This window comes from Sceloporus undulatus, chromosome 7 (assembly GCF_019175285.1).
Source record: "Sceloporus undulatus isolate JIND9_A2432 ecotype Alabama chromosome 7, SceUnd_v1.1, whole genome shotgun sequence".
In the NCBI taxonomy this organism is placed as follows: domain Eukaryota; kingdom Metazoa; phylum Chordata; class Lepidosauria; order Squamata; family Phrynosomatidae; genus Sceloporus; species Sceloporus undulatus.
Window position 1 is genome coordinate 25,608,065 of NC_056528.1, and position 14,637 is coordinate 25,622,701.

The following is a 14,637-nucleotide window of genomic DNA, read 5'->3' on the forward strand; positions in this document are numbered from 1 at the left end:
TGGGGCGAAGGAACGAGAGGGCCTGGACCTCTGTGGAATTTGAAATTCGTGTGCTCATTCACCAATTGACCTTCCTCTGGGATGGTTTTTATTGTCAGCTTATATAAAAATATTTTAGAATTGACTGTCTGATTCCTTCCATTTATTGTTTCTAAATAAAAAAAGATTTGTTGGGAAATCTTTTCAGGCTAGATGAATGGTTTTTCTTTGCAATGGAGCTCTTTGTCCTATTGTCTGTAATTAGCAATTCACAATGTGAGTTCCCTGCCCACAGTCAATAAACACACCAATCTATGTGTTTAATACCGCAATATCACCATAATAAATGCACTGCCTAATAAAGAGGTTGGACTGGGAGGGGGCCCTTGTGTTCTTCTATGAGTCTATGATTTAAACCCATCTGACTCCACTCTAACTGCCATGGCTCAGTGCTAAGGGGCCCCTGGGATTTGTAGTCTTCTGAGGGGAAATTTGGCCTCCTCTGGTGCCCATCCCAGCCACAGAATAAACAGGAACAAGCTCTTCTAGAACATGGCCACCTAGCCCCCCAAAGCCCCCCCAAAACAATCCCAGGATTCCACAGCACTGAGACTCGGCAAGTTAAAGTGGTCTCGAACTGGAGCATTTCCACAGTGTAGATGCAGCCAAAAGCAACCCCCCGCATTATTTAAGGAGTCCTGAATAGGAAGGACTCCCTCCCAGCCCTGAGAAGGGGTTCTGGGTTCGAAACACACGAACCTTTTCCATTTCTTCCCCTTAAGAACTTCGTTTTCTTGACACGTTGCAATCCGCCATCTTTGCCTGCGGACTACGGAAGCCGCAGAGAGTCAAACCACTCCCACTGGTGGCCCTCCTGCGCTTCTACGGTGGCTGCGGAGGGACATCTTCCTCCTTTTGTCAAACGTTCAGAGGGACTAAGGGAGGCGAGGCTTAAAGCGGGGTCAGGGGACGGACTGCATTTCCCATGAACCCTAGCTAGCATAGCCAAGGGCGAGGGATGCTGGGAGTTGAAGTCTTAACACTTCCTTCACTTGAAGGAAGCCATTGGATGCTCCTGGCTTGGCCTCTGCTTTAGACAAAAAGAAATGTGTGTTTGATACCACTTGAACTGCCATGCCTCCCTTTCCTACAGAATCCTGGGATCTGTAGTTTGGTGAGACACCAGAGCTCTCTGACAGACCAGGCTGGAATACCTCAGCAAACTGCAAATCCCAGGCTTCTCAAAGATGGAGCCATGGAAGTTAAAGTGGTGTCAGGCTGCATCTACACTGCAGAAATAATCCATGTTGACACCGCTTTAATCTGCCATGGCTCCATGCTAGGGACTCTGAGATTTGTAATTTTGTGAGACATATTTAGCCTTCCTTGTCAGAAGACCTTTGGTGTCACAACAAACTACAAATCACAGGATTCCATAGGATGGAGCCATGATGAGTGTTAAAACAATATCAAACTGCATTGATTCTGCATGAAGCTCTTTCCCTTGGCACCCACTCCCTATTTATTTTTCACTGTCCAGTCCTTCCTTCCCTCACTATGGCGCTCAATAAACTACAAATCCCAGGATTCCATAGGATGGAGCCATGATGGTTAGAACAATGTCATACTGTATTAATTCTGCATGTGGCTCTTTTCCTTGGCGCCCACTCCCTATTTCTTTCATGCTGTCCCTTCCTTCCACTCTGGTGCTTAATAAACTATAAATCCCAGGATTCCATAGGATGGACCCCAGCAGCAGACATTGAAGGGGGGAGAAGTATACATACATACATTTGCAAACTTCTCTTATTAGAAATAAAGAATAAAGCCACTGAACTTGGGCAGGAAGGCTTAGGACTGAGGCTAGAGATTGCCAGCAGGTTGCATTCCCCCCCCCTCCTTTTTCTCCTTCTTCCTTTCTTTCCTTCCTCCTCTATTGCTGCTTTAGTTCAAATCACTTCTGTCCTCTTTGCAAAAAAAAAAAGGAAACTGGGTGGGTTTGCAGGAAATGCATTAAAAGCAAGAAAAGGAAGATCTATCTATATAATATTATATAGAAGTATAAAATTATATATATATATATACACACACATATATATATATATATATAATCTTGAAGCTCTGAGTTCTCTGTCCTAGAGCCCTTCAAGAAGACTAGGGTTGGACTAGGGTTCCCATCATCCCCAGGCCATGCAGAGGTAGGGAGAGGTCTCTCTGCTCCTTTGGCGCCCTTCCTCCTCAGTTCTCAAGCTCCTTTCTGGAAATTCCCAGAATCCTCCAGGGCCAGGGCCACGTGGGTTGGTTTGGGGGATGATGGGAATTGTAGTCCTCCAAAACTAAGTCCCATTCCCATCATCCCTGAGGGGGCGTGGCCTCCTTCCCTTCACCTGGACTTTCCTCCGCCCCCAAAGAGAGAGAAAGAGAGAGAAGAAAAGAATAGGGAACTATATATACACTATCTATCTATCTATCTATCTATCTATAAATAGATGTATTCAAGAGAATTCAGTTGGAAGGACAGAACCAGAAAACCAAATATAAGCCATGGGTTCGTATTCAAATCTCTCTTGAAAACAAGAGTCCATATAAATAAACACCAATAATAATAATAATACAGTAATAGCAATAATAAGCACCATAATCATCATGTCCCCCCAAAAAGTAGGGCGCGTCCCCTTTAAGGAGTAGCAGGGCTGGTGACGTCACGCGCTCCCAGGTAAACCCCTCCAGCTGTCAACGTTCCAAAAGGGAAGGCCGGCCGGCGAAGAAAAGGGGGCGTGGCTTGCGGAAAGTCCTCCTTTGATCCCGGGAGGCGCTGCCGGCGCGCGACACCTGGTTTGCAAACAATGGAGCAAGCGTCGCCTTGCAACTGCAGCAGCAGCGCCCAGGTAAGGAAGGGAAGCTCCCAAAATGGGAAATCTGCACCTCTCCTTGCAAACCTGAGCCTTCCCTTTAAATCCTTAAAGCTTTATTAGGTTTTAAAGGTCCTAATAATAATACATTATTATTATTACTATTATTGTTGTTGTTATTATTTCCATTCTGCCTTTCCTCCCTCCTTGCAAACCTGAGCCTTTCTTCTTGCCTTCCCCTCCCCCCCAGTCTCCTAATTTGGGCATATTTAAAGATCCTGTTGTTGTTGTTGTTGTTATTTCCATACTGCCTTTCTCCTCCCTCCTTGCAAACCTGAGCCTTCCCTCTTGCTCTTCCCCTTTTCTCCTAATTTGGGTGTATTTAAAGATCCAATTAATACAAATACATTATTATAATTAATTTATTATTGTTATTTGCTTCCTGCCTTTCTCCTCCCTCCTTGCAAACCTGAGCCTTTTCTCTTGCTTTCCCCCCAGTCTCCTAATTTGAGCATATTGAAAGATCCTATTATTGTTATTATTACTATTATTACATTATTATTGAACTAATGTTAGTATTTTATTGACTATATTTTTTGTACTGTAGTGCATTATTTTATTGATGTAATCCCACCTCGATCCGCAGGGAGAGGCGGGAAATATAAATAAATTTATTGTTGTTATTATTATTATTACATTATTTTTGTTATACTATTATTATTAGTTCCATCCTGAGCCTTCCCTTTTGCCCTCCTCTCCCCAGTTTCCTAATGCCGGTATATATAAAGATGGTATTATTATTATTACATTAATATTATTTTATTATTATTATCTGCAGCTTGCCTTTCTCCTCTCTCCTTGCAAACCTGAGCCTTCCCCCAAATCTTTCTCCTGCCCCCCCCAGACTCCCAATGTGGGTATATTTAAAGATCCAATTCATCATTATCATCACCATCAATAATAATAGTAATAATAATGATGTTTATTATTAGTTGCATCCTCCCTTTTTCCTCCCCTCTTGCCCTAATTCCTTCTCCTGCCCCCCAGGCTCCCAATGTGGGTATATTTAAAGAATGAATGCCGTATGCCCTCAGTTTTGATCCCTGTGTTGGTTGTATTCTTAGCCGAAATCCTATTTATAATTCCTTGGGATTAAGCTTTATGCCCTTTCTGGGGTGAGCCATTGGGCGAGGGCACCGATAGCGGATGGCACCGGGTTATCTCTTAATACGGATCCTAAGGAACTCCTCTCCTTGGAGCTGCCAAATCTTTAGGTCTCTTCCAGTCAAGATCAGTCTCTCTATATATAAATGTGTGCATATATATGTATATAATAAATGCCTATAAATATAGTGCGTTTGTATGTGTATAAAAAGCTTAGCAAATAGTTTTCTGGCCCAAGAATGCCATCCTAATTCTTTCCTCCTGCCTCTTTCCAGTTTCACAAGACCCCTTGATCCCTCTCTTGGGGAAGGGATCACTGAAATAAGCCCAACACAAAGTGCATTGAAAGCGGATCTGCGTGGAACAAGGCAAAGTAGATCTGGTTGTTTGTGTGTCATAGAAAGTTTGCCTTCCCGATGGTGCATTAGTGGCTGGGGATGATTGGCCCATCAGCACATTCTTGCAAGTCATTTCCAACGTATGGCAACCCTAATGTGAACCTCTTATTGCCCTTGCCATCCTCTGAGGCTGGAGAATGTGACTTGCCCCAGGTCACCCCAAAAACATAATTTTGGCCTCCTTTTGCCCCCATCTCCATTTATTCAGACAGAAGTGTGAACGTTGTGCCCAGATTCCAAAACTGGTTGCGTTGTGGGGCCATTTCTAAACCCTTATGAAAGTAGTTTGTCCCAGGTTTGAACCGAGGGAAAAACTATTACTACCCACTTCTGCCAATCCTGCTTTTATTAAACTGGGGCAGGGATTTGGGGGTAATCCTCTTTAGGAATTCCTCACAATTCCCTTGTTGTTGTTTTCGGCTGTTTAACTGAAATCCCCAAGGAGCTGCGCCTGCCGCTGAAAGACATGAAACATCTAAATTGGGATTTAAGACTCCATTTTAGCTCTCCTGTAGTTTCCAAGTCAAGGGAAGGCATAGTCCCAATATATTCTGCACTAAGTCAACTGGAGTCTTGCATTCAAGTTCTGGGCATCTCATTTTAAGAAGGATATTCCCCGCTCAGCCATGGAAACGCACTGGGCAAGTCACACACTCTCAGCCTCAAGGGAAGGGAAGGGCAATCCTCCTCTGAAGAAATCTAGCTGGGAAAACCCCATGAGAGGTGCGCTTTAGAGTCGCCATAAGTCAGGAATAACTTGGAAGGCACCCAACAGCATGGACAAGTTGCTGCAGGTTCACACAATGGCGAAAAAGGGTGAATCTTGGGGTTCATAGTTTTGCATGCACAAATGCCAGTGCTAAAGGCCTTTCTTCTTCACGTGGTTCTCTTTAAACGTTTGCATTTAGAGTATCAACATGTGCCGCCAGTGACAGAGCATGGTAGGGCAGAGGGGATCTCTCGTGCACCATGGGATTTGGCATCCAACTGGCGCTGCTGATGTGGAAGAACTTCACCTACCGCCGCAGGCAGAAGGTAAGTGCAGCAGAAGTTTGCATCTTTGAAACAAATCTTTCCAAGAAAACCCCAAGATAGCTTGGCCTTAGTGTGGCCATAAGTCAGAAATGACCTGAAGGCACACAACAACGTTATAGGTAATATAACATAATGAGAACCAGCATGGTGTAGTGGTATGAGCATAGGACTATGACTGTGGAGACCAGGGTTCAATTTCTGCTCAGCCATGGATATCTACTGTGTGACCCTAGGCAAGTCACACACTCTCAGCCCTAGAAAACCCCATGAAAGGTTCACCTTAGGGTTGCTATGAGTCAGAAATGACTCGAAGGCACACAAATTACAGGTAATATGAACATTTCATCAATTGAGTTGGGGGACCGTGTTGCTTTTATGCATGTGATTTTGCGGTGGGGTGAGCGTAAAGTTTGCTCAAGCTTTCTCCGTTTCTCATCCTTCTCTCTCCAGTTACAACTGGTCATCGAAATCCTCTGGCCGCTCTTCCTCTTTTTCATCCTCATTTCAGTCCGTCGGACAGATCCACCATTTGAACAGCATGAATGTAAGTATGGTTGGCCCTCCATATCCACAGATTCAAGCATCCACGGCTTGAAAATCCTGCAAAAAGTATAAATCATAAATACTGTAGCAAACCTTGGTTTTGCCATTTTAGGTAAGGGACGCCATTTTATTGTACCGTTGTATGTAATGGGACTTGAGCATCCATGGATTTTGGTTTCCACGGCGGGTCCTGAAACCCAAACTGAGTGGATACTAAGGGCCCACTGTAGTAGTAGTAGTAGTAATAATAATAATAATAATAATAATAATAATAATAATACTCCATTGTATTTAATGGGACTTGAGCATCCATGGATTTTGGTATCCATGTTGGGTCCTGGAACCAAAACTCAATGGATACTAAGAGCCCACTGTAGTAGTAGTAGTAGTAGTAGTAGTAATAATAATAATACTCCATTGTATTTAATGGGAATTGAGCATTCACAGATTTGGGTATCCATAGGGGTCCTGGAACCAAACCCCAGCGGATGCCAAGAGCCCAATGTATAAGGAATATTTTCTTGGCCCAAGATGGGATGCCATTTTGTACCCTTCATTGTACCCTAGTTGTAGGAGGTCAATAAAACCCCATGATAGGTTTGCCTTAGGGTCTCCATAAGTCGGAAACAACTTGAAGGCACACAACAACAACAACAAACACTATAGCACTAACTTAGTGTGCAGCACCAAAAGGACTCTTGGAGAGGACCAGTTCGAGAATGAGAGAACCCTTTGCCTCCAATGCTTTGAGTTTTTATTTCTCTAGGTCACTTCCCCAACAAGGCGCTTCCATCTGCCGGGACTTTGCCATGGATTCAGGGCATCTTTTGTAATGCAAACAACCCCTGCTTCCGGTATCCGACGGCTGGAGAGACCCCAGGTGTTGTGGAGAACTTCAACCATTCCATGTGAGTGGAGTGATAAATAAAGAAATGGTGGTTATTGTTACACAGGTTGAATCTCCCTTATCTGAAATGCTTGGGGCCAGAGGTATTTTGAATTTTGGAATACTTGTATTTGCATATATTGGTTGAGTCTCTCTTATCTGAAATGCTTGGATACCCCCCCCCCCCCCCCCTTTTCCCCTTTTCATTTACATAATGAAATATCTTGGAGTTGGGTCCCAAGTCTAAACATGAAATTCATCACTTATGTTTTGTAAACACCTTAGACACATAGCCTGAAGATGTATCTTATGCATAATATTTTTAATACTTTTGTGCATGGGAGCAAGTGTTTGCACATGAAACCATTGGAAATCAAAGGTGTCACTATCTCAGCAACCCATAAAAACGTGTTTTGGTTTTTGGAATATTTTGGATTTTGGAATTCTGGATAAGAGAGACTCAAGTTGTATTATTTTTTGAATGATGCTTTTCTTCCATGAACTGTTAGCATCATCTTCTGGCATGGCATTGACCAATGCTCAAACTGGTCTCTATATTTTTCTGTCATAGTATCTCCCGTCTCTTTGCTGACGCCCAAAAGATGCTTCGCCGCTTGAACGACCAGAAAACTCAGACAAGTCTCTCTCAGCTCTTGTCCATCTTGCGCCGTCTGGGCAACCATGGCAGTTCGCGTTCGGGTAAGCATTCTATATGGCACTAAGGCTGGTGACTGGAAACTACAATGTTTCTACAGCAGTGATGGGCAAAGGGCCACATGGGTCCCTTGACAAGGTGGTTTTTGTAGTCCTTTACTCTTCCATACTCCTCTTTTCTGCCTGACTCCCCCCAAAAGTCAAATTGTATCATCTGGAAGTCTCACCATTTATCACTCCTGTGACAAAAGAATCTGAAATCCAAAACACGTCTTGTGCCAAGCACTTCAGATCAGGGCAACTCAACTTGCATAAATCAATGAAATAAATGATGATTAAATAAATGTGTTGAACCCCCTCTGAAGAAACTTGCCAAGAAAACTCCATGATTCCCAACCATGAGTCCCACTCTCTCAGTCTCAGAGGAAGGCAGTGCCAAACCTCCTCTGAACAAATCTTGCCAAGAAACTTCCATGATAGGTTTGCCTTAGGGTCATCATAAGGACTTGAAGGCACACCACCACCACAGCAATGAAATTGGGGACCATGAAGGCCCTGATCTCAAGGGCTTTACTTCTTTGGTGGGAATTTGGGAGTGTTTCCAGCTCAAGAGACCCATAGCTGACACACTCTGGGTTCAGCACTATCTTAGTTTGAGGAACCTGGGACCTTTCTGATCCAACCTTCTTCTTTGGGTCAAAGTCCTGGCAGATCAGGGTTAGGAATCCAGGTCATGCCAACACCTTCTTTTGACGCTTCTGGACTTCTTTTTCTCCTTGCCAGCCCTTGAGGTCAGGGACTACCTGAAAGAGAATGAGACCTTTTCCCAGTTCCTCCGGACCAATGCCTCCTTTTCGCCTGCCTTAGCGGAGGAACTACTTGGGGCTCAGCTCAACCTGCGTGTGGTAAGCTAACTAAGATCCTTATCAATTACTCAGTTCAGACTTCCTTCTCTCACTCCAGCTCTAGTCTCATAACAACCCCTCTCCAACCCTTTTCTAACTACACTTGTCCCTCCCTATTCATTAGGGTTAGGGGCACAAGACCCCCATGAATGTGGAAAAACCGCAAATAACAAAAATACCATGTTTTTGCCTGAGAGGACACCTCTCTAGGAACCTCTAAGTCCTCCAGTGCAACTCCGTGGCCAACGTCCGACAGACACTGACCATAGAACTGCGCCGGAGGAGCTACAAATGCTTAGTAAAGTATTCTCTCTGGGAATATCTAGGTCTTTCAGTGCAACTTTTAGTTAAAGTTGACCATAAAGTTGCACTGGAGGACCTAGATATTCCCAGAGAGAACATATTAATCAAATCTGTGAATAATCAAAACTGCAAATATCAGAGCTGCAAATATGGAGGGATGAGTGTACACTCATCTCAAATCCTAAGTTAACTCCACTCCCCACTCAACATATTGTCGCAACATGTTGTTAACAGCATAGCAACAAGTAGTAGCATAGAAGCAGTAGATTTTACTGTCTTCAGTACATATGTAATTTGTCTGACTAATGGCTTAACATCTCTCCATCTTCCACTCTTTCAGTTCTCCCTTGCTGGCACGCCCTTGCAGCAAATTGTCTGCAACGCTTCTCTTCTCCCTGAATTTCTGGTAATTGAAGATGCCAAAGCTGCTGAGCGGGTGCAACAAGGGCTATGCGCCTTGCCTGGCACCACCCTTCAAGCCCTGGAGCGCACCTTCTTCTCCCAGGTGGATTGGGTCAAAGTCCTTGCGGTAGGTGGAGTGGATGGGTAAATGTGATCTTCACACCGCTCTGCTTAATGGTTGCCATTTAAGATCCGGATTCAGTGGGCTAATGCAGGAATGTGGCTCTCTGGGTGTCATTGGACTGCAACTCACAGCATTCATGGCTGTTGGCTACATTGACTGAGGTTGATGAAACATTTAGACCAACAGCATCTGGAGGGCAGCATATTTTGTGGTTGTTGTGTTCCTTCAAGTTATTTCCTTACCTTGGATTAGGCAAAAAACTTGCATCCCTGCTCAGCTATGGTAACCCACTGGGGGACCTTGGACAAGACATACTCTCTCAGCCTCAGAGGCAGGCAACGGCTAACCCCCTCTGAACAACTCTTGCCAAGAAAACCCCACTATAGGGTCACCATAAGTTGGAAAGAATGCGAAGGCACACAACCACAAATCATTTGATTTGGTTGTTAACTTAATAATATTCTCATCTCAGCTATATTTTTATGGGGTTTTAGTGCTATGTGGCCATGTTCTGGAAGAGTTTGTTCCTGATGTTTGGCCAACATCTGTGGCTGGCATCTTCAGAGATGATCTTTGAAGATGCCAGCTAGAGATGCTGGCCAAAGGTCAAGAATGAACTTTTCTAGAACATGGCCACATAGCTTGAAAAATGCACAAAAAACTATGGATGCCAGCTATGAAAAGCCTTAGACTTCACACCCATCTCAACTGTTTGCATATTTGAATGCCTCTTAAAACCATGCCACATCCCAAAACTCCCTCCACCATTCATATGGTTATCCTCAGACAACATCTTTTCTCTTGCCTTTGTTCCTCAACAACTATGGTTACAGCTGGACTTGTCACCTCATCCCCAAACCCAGAAGGTTTTCATTTTTATGGCTGTTCATATGGTCAGATTATCTCAGTCTTTCCTGGGCAGCAGTTCACTCCATGCCTCTGAGGAAGGAGACCAAGTCTAGGAAAGCTTCTGCTCCAACTTCTGTCGCCTTGCTAGGCTCAAAGGTGCTACAAGATCCCCTTGCATATTTAAATCCTGTGTGTATTGCAAATTCTCTGTTTTGTAAGATACCTTGAGCCCCAGTTGGGGCAGAAGTCCCAAACTGCCATCTTTTCTCCCTGACTGTTCTCTTTTGTGGTTTCTTTCCCTGACAGGAGCGTTTGAGCTCTCGATCGGTCGATGTGGCGAACGCGGTGGAAGCTTTCCGGGTTTTTCTCCAAGGAACTGACTCTTTAGCCAAGGAGGTAACAATTTGCATGGAGACACATTCCTTGCAGATAGGATCGTGAGACTTGTTGTGGGGAAAGAACACAACTCTGGAGAGTTGTAGTCCAATGCTCAAACTGCTGCACCACATTGGTTCTCCTTTCTAGAAGATAGGGGGTTTGCAGCCATTTGGGATAAGCTTTGGCTCCATAAAGATCAGCCAAAAAGTGACTCTTAGTGGAAATGGCCACTGGCTTCCTGTTCAGGTGCCCACCTTGTCCTTAGATCAATGGTTCCCAACCTCTGGTTCTCCAAATGATTTGAACTTCAGCTCCTATAATTCCTGACCCTTGGCCAAGTTGACTCGGGCTTCTGGGAGCTGAAGTCCCAAACAAATAGTGAACCAAAAGTTGGGAACCACCGGCTCAGATGAATCTCCTATTGATTTTTGTGGTTTTTTCAGGCTATGTGGCCATGTTCTAACTCTTCTAGAACACAAAAATCTATGGATGCCGGCCATAAAAGCCTTCGACCTCACAATTTCTCCTATTGCTTACTGGTATGGAGATTGAATACAGATTGGGATGGACGCAGTGGAAGAGGAAGAGTAACCTCATTCTTCTAGGAATCCCCACCACGTTTTTCCCGTTCCCGCATCTCAGGTGTCCTCCTCGACCAGCTTTGAGGAGTTCCGTGCAGCCCTCCGGGTTTTCTCTGGGCAAGATGGCACCTTGACCCCTCAACAAGTGTTTGAGACCGTGTCGCGTGTTATCTGTGGGCACCCAGAACGAGGAGGACTCAAGATCCCCTCTTTAAACTGGTATGAGGACAACGACATCAAGAGCTTCCTTGGTCGCAACGACTCCGTGAAGAAGACTGTCGCCTTGGACAATTCCACAAGTGAGCGGGATCGGTTTTCTTGGCTGGACCTTCGCAGTGGCTGGATTTGGCCAGGTGCTTCATGTTTCCTCTTCGTCCTCAGGTCCCTTCTGCAAAGATCTGGTGCAGATGTTGGAATCCAGTCCTCTGACGCGGATCTTATGGAGAGGAATCAAACCCCTGTTTGTTGGCAAAATATTATACACTCCTTCGACACCAGCCACACAGAAGGTGATGGCAGAGGTAAGATGCCCTTTTGGGGATGAAACATCCCCTAAGTCACTTCTCCAGGAATTGGCGCCCTGTTTGTTAATTCATTCTGGATGAGCCAAGAAATGCCCTTTTTATTCATTTATTATTTCTTTATTTACTTTATTTATACACCGCTTTTCTCCCAGGTGGAACCCAAAGTGTCTTTTTAAAGTAGTGGTGCCGAAATTGTACAATCTCGCTTTGCCCTGTGGCAAAAAACCTTGGCTGGTGCTGCACTGCAGGATTAATGCAGTCTGATGCCATTTTAACTGTTGTGGCTCCATCCTATGGAATACTGGAACTTGTCATTTGTTGCAGTATCAGAGCTCTCTGTTGTTGTTGCTGCTGGTGTTGCGTGCAATCAAGTCATTTCTGTTTTATGGTGACTCTAAAACAAACCTATCATGGGGTTTTCTTGGCCAGATTCGTTCAGAGGAGTTTTGCCCTTGTCTTCCTCTGAGGCTGAGAGAGTGTGACTTACCCATGGTCACCTAATGGGTTTTATGGCCAAGCAAGGAATCGAACTCTGGTCCAAGGATGACTTGGAGGTCTCTCACTCATAAGTTAAGGTCGATTTGGCAGCAGATAACAATAACAGAGAGCTAGGCACTGAAAGCCCTGGTCTGGTTGAACAAAAAAATATCAGTTGCAAATTCTTATATATTCTGTATTTTTTAAATAAAAATCTCAAGGTTTTTCTCTTTCAAATAAGAAAGAAAATTGTGTCTTTTTTCCTTTGTAGGTGAACCAGACTTTTCGGAATCTCGCCGTTTTGGGGGAAGTGAAGGGAGCTTGGGATGAGCTTGGACCCCAGATTTACACCTTCATGAATACAAGCCTAGAGCTGGGAGTGATACAGGTTTGTATTACTGATCCCTTCGCATCCCCAAAGCTTGGAAAAAGGGAACAAGTAGGTGGGTAGAGAAAGAAAAGAATATGGTTTGAGCTGTAAACTTTGATGTTCCTGTTGTGAATTCCAGTTTCGTTCAATTTGGGGAGTGTGCCTTTGAGTTGCATGCTGACTTATGGCAACCCTATGAATTTTAGAGGGTTTTCTTAGGCAAGGAAGACTCAGAGGTGATTTGGGCAGTTCCTTCCTCTGAAATATGGCCTCTAGAACCTGTTAACTCATTGTCCGTCCCCCATCCAAGTACTAACCAGGACTCACTCTGCTTAGCTTCCAAACAGGATCTGATGTCTCTGGAGTATTTACTATTATTTTTGTTGTCGTTATCCACCCTTGGGTCGCTCTCGGCCCATGCCGACCCTATAGATGAGACATCTCCAAGATTCCCTTTCCTCCACTGCTCTGCTCCGTTCCTACAAATTCATACCCATAACCTCTTTCATTTACAATTATAGTTGGTACTTAATACATAATGCTTAATAATGTCACCATGGGCCATCCATAGGTTAGGTTTTGGCTCTGAAACCTCAAGGCCCGGGGTGATCCCGAAATGGCAACGCTATCCTGATATGAATGCTGTATATAATTCTGTTGATCCCTGCACAGAATTTTCTGGAAACGCCAGGTGTGGCTCAGCTTTTGGAGCAGCAGCTCCAAGGGACGTCTTGGAATCTGTCGACTGTGAAGGATTTCCTATCGCCCGATGTCAAAAGCGAGGGCTATACTTGGCGCAAAGCCTATGCCCAAGTGGATGAAGCGATCCGGATGCTCTCCCAGTTCCTCGAGGTGTGTCCAAGGTTGCGTTGTCCCCTCTTCATTGCCACACATTCTCTTGGGCTGCATCTGTAGTTTGCTTTTTAATGAATTCAACATGTGGCTTTTTATATACTCCAGTTTTTTTTATTAACAGCTGCTTGTCATGACCCTCTTTGAAGCAGGCTGAAGCATGTCATTCTGCAATACTAGCTGAATTGAACATTATTTGTGTCTTAATATTTACGAAAATTCCTTGCAATGCAAAGCCAGGAAGTTTATTTTGGTTCTTTACAATGTGTTCTTTCTATCTGATTTTTATGAAACAAATTGCATTTGTGGCTTCTTGACTTCTAGTGTGTCTCTCTGAACAAGATCGAGGCAGTGGCTTCGGAAGAGCAGCTTATCATGCGTGCCATGCAGTTGTTGGAGGATCGCCAGTTCTGGGCTGGAGTTGTCTTCTTGCCACCAGACAACCAGAGCGAGATGGCGGCAGATCTACCTCCTCATGTCCACTTCAAAATCCGAATGGACATCGACGATGTCACCCGCACCAACAAGATCAAGGACAGGTGGGCTGGTGCTTCTTGCCTTCCTTCAAACCAGGATGGACTTCTGTAGTGAGTCTTAGGGCTGCTTTCTCTGTCTGCAGTCCAGCATCCACTATACACATATGCACCCCTGTGACATGTCACCAAAATTTGGTAAAAGGGCTTCTTTTTAAAATGGGAGCCAACGTAGTGGTTTGAGCATTGGACTACAACTCAGGGTTTGAGTCCTTGCTCAGCCATGGAAACCCAACTTGTGCAAGCCACACACTTGCACACATAACTGCATGATAGGTTATTCCGTTCCTCAAAACCTCATAGTTTTTCTGTGTCCTACTCAGGTTTTGGGATCCGGGACCAGCCGCTGACCCCTTCGATGACCTACGCTACATCTGGGGTGGTTTCGTCTACATTCAGGACCTGGTGGAACAGGCTGTGATCCGGGTTCTTGCTGGCCGGTCGGCATCTCAACAGCGTAGTGGGATCTACGTTCAGCAGATGCCTTACCCTTGCTACGTTGATGACATGTAAGGCATTGCAAGTTTCTAGTCCTTTTGGAAAAGGGCATTGATTTGAGGATGGGAGGCTTTGTTGAACTTGGTATGAAGGTTCTCTGTTTAACCTCTGACTAAAGACTTCCAAAGAATTAAAACTCCACCATAGTCCAAAGCAATCTATTTCACTACGAAACAGCTCTTACAGTAACATGTTTCTTCTTAATGTTTAGGTGGATTTCTTGTGAATTGAATCCATCAGTTGGTTTAAAAATTGTATATTTTTCTTTTGTTACATTAAACACACGTAACCTGTTCAGAAAGGTGAGATGATGCTCCTAGAAAGTTTCAC

The 14,637-nt window shown here is 44.4% G+C and overlaps 1 protein-coding gene across 1 annotated transcript in view; it reads left to right on the top strand.

The window, feature by feature from the left end:
* Positions 1-2,442: 2,442 nt before the first annotated feature.
* The window catches only part of LOC121937012 (phospholipid-transporting ATPase ABCA1-like), a 41,876-nt gene continuing 29,681 nt past the window's right edge, over positions 2,443-14,637 (top strand). The window contains exons 1-15 of the mRNA XM_042479794.1: positions 2,443-2,527; positions 2,645-2,867; positions 5,302-5,428; positions 5,879-5,972; positions 6,738-6,879; positions 7,429-7,556; positions 8,295-8,416; positions 9,060-9,248; positions 10,401-10,490; positions 11,115-11,352; positions 11,435-11,574; positions 12,326-12,442; positions 13,097-13,276; positions 13,601-13,815; positions 14,133-14,318. Coding sequence (XP_042335728.1) covers positions 5,363-5,428; positions 5,879-5,972; positions 6,738-6,879; positions 7,429-7,556; positions 8,295-8,416; positions 9,060-9,248; positions 10,401-10,490; positions 11,115-11,352; positions 11,435-11,574; positions 12,326-12,442; positions 13,097-13,276; positions 13,601-13,815; positions 14,133-14,318 — 1,907 coding nt within the window. The 5' untranslated portion in view covers positions 2,443-2,527; positions 2,645-2,867; positions 5,302-5,362. The remainder of the gene's footprint in view (positions 2,528-2,644; positions 2,868-5,301; positions 5,429-5,878; positions 5,973-6,737; positions 6,880-7,428; positions 7,557-8,294; positions 8,417-9,059; positions 9,249-10,400; positions 10,491-11,114; positions 11,353-11,434; positions 11,575-12,325; positions 12,443-13,096; positions 13,277-13,600; positions 13,816-14,132; positions 14,319-14,637) is intronic.